The sequence below is a fragment of the Puntigrus tetrazona genome, chromosome 2, assembly GCF_018831695.1.
Source record: "Puntigrus tetrazona isolate hp1 chromosome 2, ASM1883169v1, whole genome shotgun sequence".
Classification (NCBI taxonomy): domain Eukaryota; kingdom Metazoa; phylum Chordata; class Actinopteri; order Cypriniformes; family Cyprinidae; genus Puntigrus; species Puntigrus tetrazona.
In genome coordinates, this window is record NC_056700.1 from 23,985,535 (window position 1) to 23,998,174 (window position 12,640).

Genomic DNA, 12,640 nt, shown 5'->3' on the forward strand with positions numbered 1-12,640 from the left:
TTTCGTTTCTTTTCTATGCTTTTGCTTTAAGAAAAGCTCGTAGTCAGTCAGCCATGTTCAATATAAAGTCGTAAGTTCATGTAGACCTTAATTTTACTAGTTGTTCACTTTTAAATGTTGCTACTAATGTAAAATAGCAATAATAGTAACGCATTCAAGAAGGTTTCTCTTTCTGCCGTTGTTTATAAGATACTGCACGTGCAGCAAGATTTCACTGACGTCACCCTGCCGGGAAAAAAGAAGCACGTGCTGTTTGGGTATGTTTTGATGCTGGTTTAAGATTTTTTGAAACTATGGTTACCATGGTAAATGAAGGAGGCAAGCAATGAACAAGCAGGTATCTGACACTTACTAAATAGCGAAAGTGTTTAGAGGAGAAATGGCATTTCTAAGTTGATGAAGTAAAGGAAAACAATTATTAACTATGTTTTTTTTTTTTTTTTTTTTCATAAGCGACTGCATTATTCATTTCATTTTCAGATTGCAGGAGCGCACGGATCTACTGAAGAGAGTGAATGGAAGTGTCTGATTCTGGTAGTTTACAGATTAGAGCCGCATATATACCTTTTTTTCTGATTCTAAATTTATTAAAATAACATTGGTGGCCGTCTTTTTTCCTTTCTCGCAGAAGACAAAAGAGGAACTGTGGGCCTCAAATGGCTGATGTCTCAAATCAGCATTCTGCCCAGAATAGAAGCCATATTTCAGCACCTGTGATATTAAATTCAACTGTCACTGGAAACATTAACATTGAATAATTACTTCACAGGTGTGTGTGAGCTTCATTGTTTGTTGTTGGAAGGAGCTCAAACGCAGCTTCATTGTTATGCATGCCGTAATATTTTGTTTTCTTTTTATTGTTTCTGCTGTAGGACCTGGAAATGAAGTCGAGTTGTTAATCTGTATTCTTAATTTACACTGCCGTATAAAACGATTGCTCATATTTGAGATAATGTGAAGTACAGATAAGATTTGCAGTTTAATTTTGCATATTAATCCAATCGCTGTTAATTGTATCTGAAAATGTATCTGAAGCAGAAAAATATTTTTTATGCCAGTAAAGTATAAAGAAATGCTACTAAAATGAATATGAAAAGGGATGAAATTTTAGTACTTTTGTGGTTATATGCTTTGAAAACTCAAGTTTTGTTTTTCCTATTGTAGGCCCTGGACCTAAAATCATAGGTATGTCATTTTTGTTTTGTTTGTTTTATATTAGCACTGTCAAATGATTAATCTCATCCAAAATAAAAGGGTGACATAGTATTATGTGTGTTTGTATACTGTGTAAATTTATGTATATATAATTACAAACACATGCTTTTATATATTTAAGAGAGTAAACATATTTTATATAAAATCAAATATTAGAATATTAATATATTAAAACATAAAATATAATCAAATATTTATATACATAAGTATTTTGTAAATATATTCTGTATGTTTTTGTATTATATCAATATACACAATGCACATACATAAATTATGCAAAATAAATATTATTATGTATATATAAATATACACATATATACACAGTTTATATATTGTGAATATTAATGTGTAAATATATATAATATTGTAACGTAACATTTTTCTTAAATATTCATACACATGGGTCTCTCTCTCTCTCTCTCTCTATATATATATATATATATATATGTATGTATATGTATATGTATGTATATATATATATATATATATATATATATATGTATATATATATATGTGTATATGTGTATGTGTGTGTATATATATATATATATATATATATATATATATATATATGTATATATATATATATATATGTATATATGTATATATATATATATATATATATATATATATGTATATATGTATATATATATATATATATATATATATGTATATGTATATATATATATATATATATGTATATATATATATATATATGTATATGTGTATATGTATATGTATATATATATATATATATGTATATGTATGTATATGTGTATATGTATATGATATATATATATATATATATATGTATATGTATGTATATGTGTATATGTATATGTATATATATATATATATGTATATATATATGTATATATGTATGTATGTATGTATATATGTATATATGTATATATAATAGAATAGAAATAAACCTAATACATATACACAGCACACACCCACATATATTAACAAAACGTGAAATAAGTGTGAACTAAAATCATGTTGTTGTTTTTTTACCAGATACAAGCTCCTTAATCACAGACTACAAGCAGTTTCTGCTGTCCGAGTATGCCTACATCACAGAATACACCTCCCGTGCCGGTGAACAGGTGCTGCTTAATGACCGATACACTGACCCGCTAATTGTTCAGAAACACAGAGAACAGAAAGAGCGAGAAAATGAAATGCGCTTCTAGAGGGAAAAGTTTCTTCAATACCAGAGAAACTAACCAGAGAAACCAAAACATAAGGCTGGATCAGCTTTCCAGAGAATGGCTCCAAAAAAGTGACTGGAAAAGCTGTAATTCTCCAAGGAGATTCTGGAAGTGGGAAATCAGTCACTGCACAAAAGATTGTACTGGACTGGGCCTCTGGAGAGCTTTACGCTACACTTTTTGATGTAGTATTTCATCTGCGATGCAAAGAGCTCAACGGTCTTTCTGGTGAGATGAGCCTGGTGGATCTCTTGGACTGTAGTTTAACTCCAAATGAGATTGGTCAGATTTTAAAAGTCACAACACAGAGGATCTTGTTCATCGTTGATGGATTTGATGAACTTGTGCTTTCTGGAACCAAAGAGTTATTGCCACCAAAACCAGACATCAAATCCCATCCAGTGGCCATCGTTTGCTCTCTTTTGAAAGGTCGTATGATGAGAGAGTCCTTCCTGCTGGTTACTACGAGATCCTCTGCTGTAGAAAAACTGGAGAACATTCTGAAAAAGCCGCAGTTCTTTGTGGAAATCATGGGGTTTTCTGAAAGAGGCGTGAGTGAATATTTCCAAAAGTTCTTTGAGGATGAAGAGTTTTCAAGAGAAGTGTATGAGCAGGTGAAGATACACGAGATGCTCTACACCGCTTGCTTCATCCCTGTCATCTGCTGGATTATCTGCACCATTTTTAAGAGAAAAGGAAAGGATGGAGTTGTAACGAGTGAGTTGACGACAACCACGCCCATATTTGTCGATTTCTGTTTTCACACTCTTAAAGCATCACAGTAGTTTGAATCAGCATGAAGAGCTTGACCTCCTCAAGAACCTGAGTCAGATAGCGGAGAGTGAAACGCTGAAACATCAAGTGCTGTTTTCCAGAAGCGATCTTCCAAAGGCAATCTCAGATTTACCAAACATTCCCTTCCTATGCACGCTTCGGGCAACAAGAGAGAACTTGTCTGAAGGAGATGTTTGGGTTCTTGCACCTCAGCTTTCAGGAGTTCTTCAACGCTCTCTTCTATTTGTTAACAGACGAGGCACAGGCGACAATAAAAGTCAAGGAGCTACTAGAAAAAGCAGGCAGTTGGAGGCAAAATAGGCATCTCTTGCCTGTGATCCAGTTCCTTTTTGGTCTCTCGAACAAGAAAGTGAGCCGTTTAATCCCAGGAGAACATCCAAAATTGACAACAGCTCTTATTCGCCCTCAGCTGGAGAAATGGATTAGCAAGGCTATAGAGAAGAACACCATGGATGCATTCTACATAAGTGGTTTTATTTTTCATTGTCTGTATGAACTTCACGATAGGGACATACTGAAGAACGTCATGAAACTCTGGGAACACTTAGGTATTAAAATTCATTGGACTTTAAAGGCGGTTAATTGTCAGGCAGTGATGTACTGCCTCCAGTATTCTTCACGCATTATCAGTATGGAAGTTAAATGCAATGCAAAAGATCTAAAGATGCTGCATCCTGCACTTCGTAGGTGTACATCTTTATGGTAAGGGTTCTTCAATTACATCTTTCCATTAAAAACATGGCTTTACATTTGGATTTATACGTTGGATTTACAGTTGTGTCCAAAGATATTGTTACCATCATCTTAAATATCTTGACAAGTATTCTCATTTTTGTTTTGGCTTGGTTCAAAACATGAAGTTTTAGCTGTTTCTGTGTTTTTAAAGGTTGGATTTTGATTCCAGATTCGATGCTGATGTTGACCTCCTGACATCAGCTCTGGGGAGGAGAAAGAAAGTGGGCTACTTGACGTAATGTTCTCTTGATCGTGAATTATATGCTTCCCTGCTTATATTTTTAAATGCAGTAATGTCATAGTTCTATCAAGAATGACCTGGCCGGGTTTCATAAACTAATTTGACTTCTGCAATGTTGTGATAAAAATTATTATTTTTATATTTCTGCATCTACCATAAATCCATGTTTTACTGTTGTAAAGGCATGAATAAGGCCCTAGTACTGTCAAACGATTAATTGCATCCAAAATAAATTTTTGTTTATATTATATATAAAGACAGTATATATCTTGGAATTAATTGCATGTGTATATATATGTATATTCATAATCATATCATATAAAATATATTTAATATATAAGCATAACATAATGCTCTTAAATATATACATCCATGTGTTTGTACTTACATATACACATTACACACATTTGTAAAGCAAAAAATATTTTGCATGCAATTAATCATGATTAATGTTTTGACCACTAATAAGGAAATGTTTTTAATGCTACTATATGATTAGTAATGCGGTTTTGTGAATGCGTTGTAGTATGGAGAATGGAGCCCTATCGGATGAAAGTGTGCAGAAGATCTTGAAAACCCTTAGCGGACAAACATCAGTGGGTAACATTCGGCTGGTGATGAGGAGCATCAACAACGCCAATGTCGTTTTAGTTATGGACTTCCTTGTAAAAGAGATGATGGGAAGAAGTTTCAGGTAAACCGAACACAACGACACATGCAACAAACAAGCAGTCAACGTAAGTTTAGGAAAATTTATACATAAATATCTGGAACATATGCATACATTTGCATTATTGCATTAAGTGAACTTTGTTTACAGTGCTTTACAGAAGAGAAATGAATGTGTGCATTTATTAAAAAAAAGAGAAAAACAAGATAAAACTAAATTCTATGCATTATAACTTTATAAAGAGTAGAAGAATGCTTTGACAGTTTTAGATAGTCATGTCATCTGTCCTAAAAATTTTTTTTTACACCTGAAAACAGGACATTTGTACTGCAGTTTAATCTTCATTTCATTTGATTTTACAGTGTATGTATTGCCAGTCAAGCAGAAAACATGGACAAGAGTCTTTGCTCAGAGTTCACAATGTCAAGCGAAAATCATTCCTTCTGGTAATTGAATTCATTTATTAATTCTCAATTTAATTTATTCACGAAAAATAACATGTAATAGAGATATGTTAGGCAATAGAAAATAATGACTAATTGCTCTTCCTGATTTCAGGTTTACTGTTGGGCATTCAGAAGGGCATCGGGCTAAAAAACACACTCTTTGTTATTATCAGGGATTTTCAAAAATATCCTTTGGATTATGTCCTTTCTCTGCAATACCAGTGACTGATTTCCTCAAGACATCCCATAACCTCAGATGCTTCTCAAACACGTTGGTATTTTCTACTTAGTAATGCTGCTAATATCTCCTCCCTTTTTAACACAACGCTGTATTTATTCCCAGGAAAAACAGAGAGTTTGGTGTGAATGTGGATGCGCTGCTTTCTTTCCTAAACTGTGTTCCTGGTTTAACTGAGGTGGACATTCATTCTGAGTACCTCACAGATATTTGGACTTCCAGGATTCTGTCCTACCTTCAAATCAATCCAAAGATTTCTCACATACAGTAAGAGAAAATAATGTTTACTGCATCGCTCAATTTAAGAGAAGTTTACACCTTGAAGTTAACTTAACTTAATTCTGACAGACTTTTCATTCGTTCAAACACATTTATAATCTTTTAGGTTTCATGTGAGCAATCTCCTTATTAGTGATGAGGAAAGGGTCTGTTCAACATTTTCAGTTTTTAGAAAGCCATTTGAACCGTAAGTCATTCTTCCTTTTTTATTTGAATTAATTCTTTGGTGGTCTCTTTTTCTAACTGTTGGTATGTTAAAATCTACTCCAGGCACAGGATGCATATCAGTGAAAGGAAAAATCCCTCATTGAGTCTTGCAATGGACAGATATGCTTATGATATTGCGTAAGAGTTGAAAAAATAACCAATTTAACCATTTCATGAAGGGACAAAGCTCATAACCACATTTACTGTATGAATACGAATGTTTCTTTCCAGATCGAGTAGCTGTGAAGAGTTGGAACATTTCCATAGACAGGACAAACCTGCTCTGGTGAAGCTCATCCTCAGCTTCCTCTCCTCTTGAAGGGTCTAGTGCCAATTGGGAGATTTTTTTTTCAAAAGGCTTTACCAACTCATTCAGTTGACAGAACAGTGAGTTTGTGCTTATGGGCATATTATGAAAGCTAAATTAATTAAACTGAATGCATTTATACTCAAAACTTTAAAATCTAGAATTCAGTCTAATGATATTTGAATGCTTTTTTTTATTAGATGTCCAGAGTTGGAAGAGCATGCGGATTCTCTGCTGCTATACCTTCACTCTGTTTCTGGTCTAAAGGAAGTAAAAGTTTGGCTCAGCAGCCTTATTGAGAGCTGGGCGGCTCGTCTGTTCACCCTCTTCCTGTCTTGTTCCAGTTTACTTCATTTGCAGTAAGAATAACCTAATGCGTACAAAACGTACCATTAATATGGTAAACATTCAGTACCGTGATATATGACTTATAAGTATCTTGTCACCATGTCCTATGGTACTGCCACAATGCATTTGTAAGGAAATGGTTATTTTTCTTTCTGTACTAAAAAGTAAAAACAAAAATGTCTCTTTTTGATAGACTGAATACCAGGATGTATGTTATTGGTGATGTGGAGAGTCTGGGTATAATGAGAGCTGACGGAGTGAGGTAAGACGTATCTATAAACCTCAGTGCACTGAACTATGTAGTAGTTTAGATTTATAATAGACATTTATGACTGGAATACATTACAAGTTTTGTACATAGTTTTGGGGGCTCTCAGTGCTACATTGAAAGAGAATGGTCATTTTAATTTGTCGCTCACCTCCCCTTTCTGCATGGTTACTTTGTTTTTTTGGAAAGTCTGGTATAGTATGTGTGTATACAAGTGTATGTGCCAGTGTTTTAAGAGTTATGTACTCCAATATTAACAGTTGTCTGTACTGTCCATGAGTTTCTTGGACTTCTTTGTGAGATGAACATATCAATGTTGCCTTTGATACTAGAAAAAATAAATACTGTATTTCTGTTTCCGAGAAATTGCATTTTCTTTTCATGCATTTTTAGCAGCAGTAACCTCCTGTTGTTTCGCAGGCTATCTGTTGGCTGTAATCATCTGAATTTTATAGATGAGTGTAGTGATATCAAGCCCTTTGAACCTCCAGTGCACAAAGTGCTTCCCTGTGTCACCATCACACTGACCGATGACTCTGAGAATGCAAATGCTGACTGGAGGAAATTCTTTCAGGCCTACAAACAGCTAAAAGCCTTGACAAGTTGGTAGGTAAATCTTTTCATGCCAGAGAGAGGGAGAGTTTGTATATGTACAATACAGTATGAAGTGTATTCTACGAGGAAGCTAATTTGTACCATTTAGCAAAAACGTTTTTATGACTTACCTTGTAAAATATGTAAGAGTTGCCGTAAGATTGGGCTGATGCATGAAATGGTGTGATAAGTTGTAATTCATAATTATTTTAAAAAGGAATTTGTATTTGTCTGTTTTTTTTTTTTTTTTTAAGTTCTCCAAAGTATGACAAGAGTGTGTGTGATCTGCTCTCTGTCCTGCACTCGGTCTCTGGTCTGAAGGTACTGGATCTTAATTTCAGATTCATGACTGTGGATGGAGTGTCCAGAGTCCTGGACCTCGCTCAGACAAACCCTAGTCTGACTGCATTAAAGTGAGAATTCACTTCACTGTTTATACATACAGTACTCATTTCTGTTTCTCAGCACAAACACAGTTGATATTGTGAATTTCCACATTGAAGCTTGAATTCAATGATGGCAAAAGCTCACCTTTATAATTTTTGTGGCTTAGTTTTCTGGCAGTTGAGCGGCCTGAGACAAATAGGGCGGACTTCAAGAAGGACGTCGGGAATAAATTCTTCAGGTAAGGCATCAGTGATTGATGTATTCTAAATGACCTGCATCCATAAAGGGATGTGCCACCAACTAAAGCTTTACTAAAGAATACATTTAAAATGAAAAGAGCGCTGAAGAACTAACTCTTCTCTTCTAACTCTTACTATTCCATAGCAAAATAATTAATTAATAACGGGTAATTAGCAAAAATGTCAAATGGCTATTTTTTGAGAATATGAATGTATCAATGAAAGGTTACATTTCCAGCTATTTGATCTACAGTAGTCAACATTTGAAGTGGATCAAAAAGGTTAATACGTTTTTAGGATAATGTTGATGAAAGGTTTTGATCCACTTCAAATGTGTACTACTATACTGTGAATATATCTTTTAAGCTCTTACGATAAAGTTTAAACACAAATTTGACACAGATTTCTTTTATTAACTGTTAAATCTCTCTGGTCGTTTTTCAGCATCCATAGAACGAGTGAGAGTGAAGACAGTGATTCAGAAGAAGGACTGAATGGTATTCGTGGGATGGCAGTTTTTACTCAAGTCTCTTTATTGATAACCTATTATAATAATAATCTGATATGAGGCCTTTCATAGTATAATATTGTCTGCGACTTGATTTTATTGATTGTAGAAAGGAGGCATTACATAAAGAAGAAGTTATGTTATTAGAGGAGATGAGATGAAAAAGTAACAGGGATTTGTGATATTTTCTGAAAAGAGAAATGTCATGATTTATGTAAATATTCCCAGGTCTCAGTCTGCAGGACAGATGTCGGAGGACAGTGATGAAGATGGCATGTTCTCACCTCAGTGACTTCAGCGATGAAATCAAGTGAGGATCAGAACGGAATATTTCCGCACTGTTATAATCTTTACAAGATCATACTGTAATCAGTTAAGTCTGCCAAGAAAATTTACATGGACTTTGTGTTTCCATCTGAAGTGATTCTTATGAAGTGGACAATGTGGAGCGTATTCTCTGCTCAGATCTCAAGATGTGGAGGAGATTATCAGGGCAGTACAGGTACAGGCATTTCTTAAACGTCACTGCCAGAAAACGGCATATTCACTAGTTGATGAGTTGTTTGGTATTTATATATTATTCTAATATTTGTTGTTTAACTGATTTTTAATTGTGAGATGAGCCTATTTAGACCAAATAAGATCAGTCAAGAGACAGTGAATTGTTCCACAATATCTGCATGGCAAACAAACTGTATATTTCTGTTTTATGAATCTTTTTGTGTACAAATAGTGTATTATTTGTATTTGTATTTCAGCCTGTTTTTAAAGTGCGCCGGCTCCTGTCCCAGTACAAAGTCTCTTTTCTCAAGCATAGAGCTCACCCTGTCCGAAGACTCAGATAAAACTAGCAGTGACTGGAAAAACTTCCTACAAGCATATAACCGATGCAAAGGATTCTAAATTGTAAAAATAATTATTGCACACTTAAATATGCTGGTATTCATAATGAAACCGAATATTAAGTCAATAACAATTTGTGTTAGCTGAATTTAAATAATGTCTCTTCCAATAACAGAAGTCCTACATTTGAGGAGAGTGTGGACGCTCTGCTGTTGTCCCTGGACTCTGTGTCTGCTCTAAACAAGGCACTATTGATGACACACAGCCTGACTGAGAACATGGCTGCAAAGATCCTCTCCATGTGTCACACATGTCCCAGTCTCCATAACATCGGGTATGATAAACTAAAGAGACCAACCAACACCAGTCTGAATATTCTCCTTGAGAGTTGTGGTAGTCTTTGTGTTCCACGTGGAAAAAGTTTTAAAACATCAGTGTTTAAAATGACAATGATGACTTATTTCTTTTAAATCACACGAGGATTGTTTTATATCTCATTTCAAAATATCTGTTGTTTGCTGGTTTCAGGCCATTTGATGAGAAAGCAGTAGATTAAAATGATGTCTTATTTTAGTATCTATCTATTTTTTTAATTTTATGCTCTTATACTGGAGGATTAACTTAAAGGTGCTGTATATACGTTTTTGATTTTACTAAAGCATACAAAAATCCAAAATACCTCAAAAACCCTCTCCGTTACACTGGGTGTGATTTCACATAGCACGCAACGATCAGATATTAATGCACAATAAAGTATCTTTTCTGTTGTCAGTTTTCAGGTGGAGTACAGTGAGAGATACAGTGAGCTCAATGTGTGTTCATCTATCAGCCTCACCAGAGTCACAGACTCTATGTAAGTTTATCCTTAACTGTCCAATAAATTACAAATTTAATTAAATACATTTCTAATGTAATCTTAGAAAATGAACTTGTGACTTATCTAGTTCTCTTTTATTTCAAGCTCGACAGTTGACATCCAGTTGGCCTGTGATGATAGCATGATTGAAATATCTCCATCATTCATTTCATTCACATCACCATGTTCAGACATCCCTAAAGTGGATGGACGGGAACTCTTTGAAACTCTTGACATCCTTAAAGGTTTACAAGAAGGGTAAGGATTTTGCCATTTCATTATGTATCTATATACCCGATTTCAATCAAGCTATCAAATTGATTTGTTCGCAATGTAGGTGTGAAGAGCATGAAGAGCTTGTGGGAGATTTGATGTCCACCTTGCTCTCCGTTCCGGGTCTGCAGAAGGTCAGACTCAAGATCAGCAGTCTAACGGAGAACTGGGTGAAGAGGATTCGGTCCTTAACTGAAAGCTGTCCCAGTCTTCAGGAGATCAGGTTTTAAGATGTTTAAAAGAAATTGCTGTTTGTCTGTTTTGTTTTGTTTTTCAAGTAATGGTATTGACATGTTAATTTTTCAGATATGAATGCACAGAAAGTGGAGGCTTGTTATTAGAGGAGGTCGAGAGGATTCTTCAGAGCTCTCAGATGGATTCAGATTGTAGGATAATTATTACAGGGTCTGTCCTACAGTGTTGTTTAACCATTTATTACCTCCAGTTTTATTATCACCACTTGCTCGCATTAATAGTTTAATAATTATGGTTCAATCTTTTGAAGGATGAAGCACAGTAAAGCCATGGATGGGCGGACTGAAATTATGATGGACACATCCAGATCATCATCAGCCTGTGATGAGAAAGTGAAGGTCACTTTCTGCAGGAACTCTCTCACAAGACTATTTACAATAGATGACATTGAGACAGAAGATACCAATGAGGATGAGCCTGAAATGTATAAATCATAGAGAAAAATGAAAAAATATAGTCTCTAATCTAAATTTCCAAAGCACAACATCGCTAACAATGTTCAGATCAAACATAATGCACCCGGTAATAATGTACCTTTTTGATGCTGATAATATAGGATTTTTTTGAAAACATATGATGAGATATTTCTTTATAACTCTAAATTGTCTATATAACATACACACAAGTGTCATTTTTGCAATTTTGCAGTCACCCAAACACACAGAATGACAAAACAAAGACCTCTGGTATATAATCAATGGTGTTTTTTTCATAAAGGCTTCCAATATTTTACTTAGGCTTTTCAGTATTATACTTAGTTGTGAAACCAGCATTTAATTTTTAAACCATGCCAAGCCTTTTGGATGACTTTTTCTATTTTGGTACATGATTGGTGTTAATATATTTTTGGCCATGTGGAGTTCCTGGACATTTGGTAGAATTTTGTTACACAGAATAACCCAGATACATAACTATGCTAAACATTTTATTTCAGCAGAAAGTACATCGGTGAGCATGCACTGCTGTTTGATCGCTACATACAACCTCTGATTATTCAGAAACAGAGATTTACGAGGTTTCAGCTTTCAAGACTCCATCAGTCTGGACACTCCGCTCAACCCAGATAGCCGAGGAATCACCAGAGCGGGTGCTCTTCATTGTCATTGGGTTTGATCATTTTAAATACACAGGTCAATAGCCAGTATCAGTATTGGAGAGCCCCTCCTGAGGTCATTCTCTGTGCCCTGTAAGGGACACATCTTGAGAGAGTCATGCCTTCTCGTCACCATCAGAACGTTCTGAAGGAACATCAGAGTTTCATTAAGATTGTTGGCTTCTGAGAAGGCAGTGGAGAGTACTTCAAAAGTTCTTCCAGAATGACAGACTATTCAGGAAAGGGTACGAGTATGTGAGAGCAAATGAGGCTCTCCTCACGGCCTGCTCCATTCCTGTCATCTGCTGGACAGCAGACTGCCACGTCTATAAATGTTGACTTCCTGTGCACTGAACTAGAGCATCACAGCTTCAATTGTGGTCTGTTGAATGATGAAGTGAGATGCACACTTTAGAAGAGACATGGTTTGTTATTTCATTCAAACATAAAAGAAGAAATGGATCTTTGAAAAGATGTGCAATTCATTCTCGCAGAAGACACTCTCTGTATGAGCGCCATGAAGCAGATTTTGTTAAAGAAGTTGCAGAAGCCTGGCCCAGTTTATATATAACACATTTCTAAGAAAAACAGACTGCTGTGCCGTGTTGTACTGTGCTCAGTGCTGCCTG

The 12,640-nt window shown here is 35.1% G+C and overlaps 1 protein-coding gene, 3 long non-coding RNA genes and 1 pseudogene across 4 annotated transcripts; all 5 read left to right on the forward strand.

The window, feature by feature from the left end:
- The first annotated feature begins 223 nt into the window (after nucleotides 1-223).
- Nucleotides 224-669, forward strand: LOC122328475. Its single transcript, XR_006247798.1, has 3 exons — nucleotides 224-257; nucleotides 481-534; nucleotides 629-669. It is a non-coding gene; the product is annotated as an uncharacterized LOC122328475 (long non-coding RNA).
- A 161-nt stretch (nucleotides 670-830) lies between these two features.
- Nucleotides 831-6,359, forward strand: LOC122327403 (annotated as a pseudogene).
- A 1,581-nt stretch (nucleotides 6,360-7,940) lies between these two features.
- On the forward strand, nucleotides 7,941-8,977 carry LOC122328496. Its single transcript, XR_006247803.1, has 4 exons — nucleotides 7,941-7,970; nucleotides 8,111-8,182; nucleotides 8,628-8,680; nucleotides 8,920-8,977. It is a non-coding gene; the product is annotated as an uncharacterized LOC122328496 (long non-coding RNA).
- LOC122328489 lies at nucleotides 8,976-9,587 on the forward strand. Its single transcript, XR_006247802.1, has 3 exons — nucleotides 8,976-9,001; nucleotides 9,113-9,193; nucleotides 9,450-9,587. It is a non-coding gene; the product is annotated as an uncharacterized LOC122328489 (long non-coding RNA).
- Nucleotides 9,588-9,648: 61 nt separating this feature from the next.
- LOC122328481 (NACHT, LRR and PYD domains-containing protein 1 homolog) lies at nucleotides 9,649-11,616 on the forward strand. The gene is made up of 6 exons (XM_043224190.1): nucleotides 9,649-9,868; nucleotides 10,307-10,387; nucleotides 10,496-10,648; nucleotides 10,728-10,886; nucleotides 10,970-11,068; nucleotides 11,169-11,616. Exons 1-6 carry the CDS (start codon nucleotides 9,789-9,791, stop codon nucleotides 11,353-11,355), a joined length of 759 nt encoding a protein of 252 aa, XP_043080125.1. The 5' UTR covers nucleotides 9,649-9,788; the 3' UTR covers nucleotides 11,356-11,616.
- The last annotated feature ends 1,024 nt before the right edge of the window (nucleotides 11,617-12,640 follow it).

What these genes read in the sequence shown, in the direction of transcription:
- LOC122328481 (XM_043224190.1), top strand. Translation starts at nt 9,789, where the DNA reads ATGACACACAGCCTGACTGAGAACATGGCTGCAAAGATCCTCTCCATG. An exon ending in ACCAGAGTCACAGACTCTAT is followed by an intron (nt 10,388 to 10,495) that starts GTAAGTTTATCC and finishes TTTTATTTCAAG; the next exon opens with CTCGACAGTTGACATCCAGT. An exon ending in TGTAGGATAATTATTACAGG is followed by an intron (nt 11,069 to 11,168) that starts GTCTGTCCTACA and finishes AATCTTTTGAAG; the next exon opens with GATGAAGCACAGTAAAGCCA.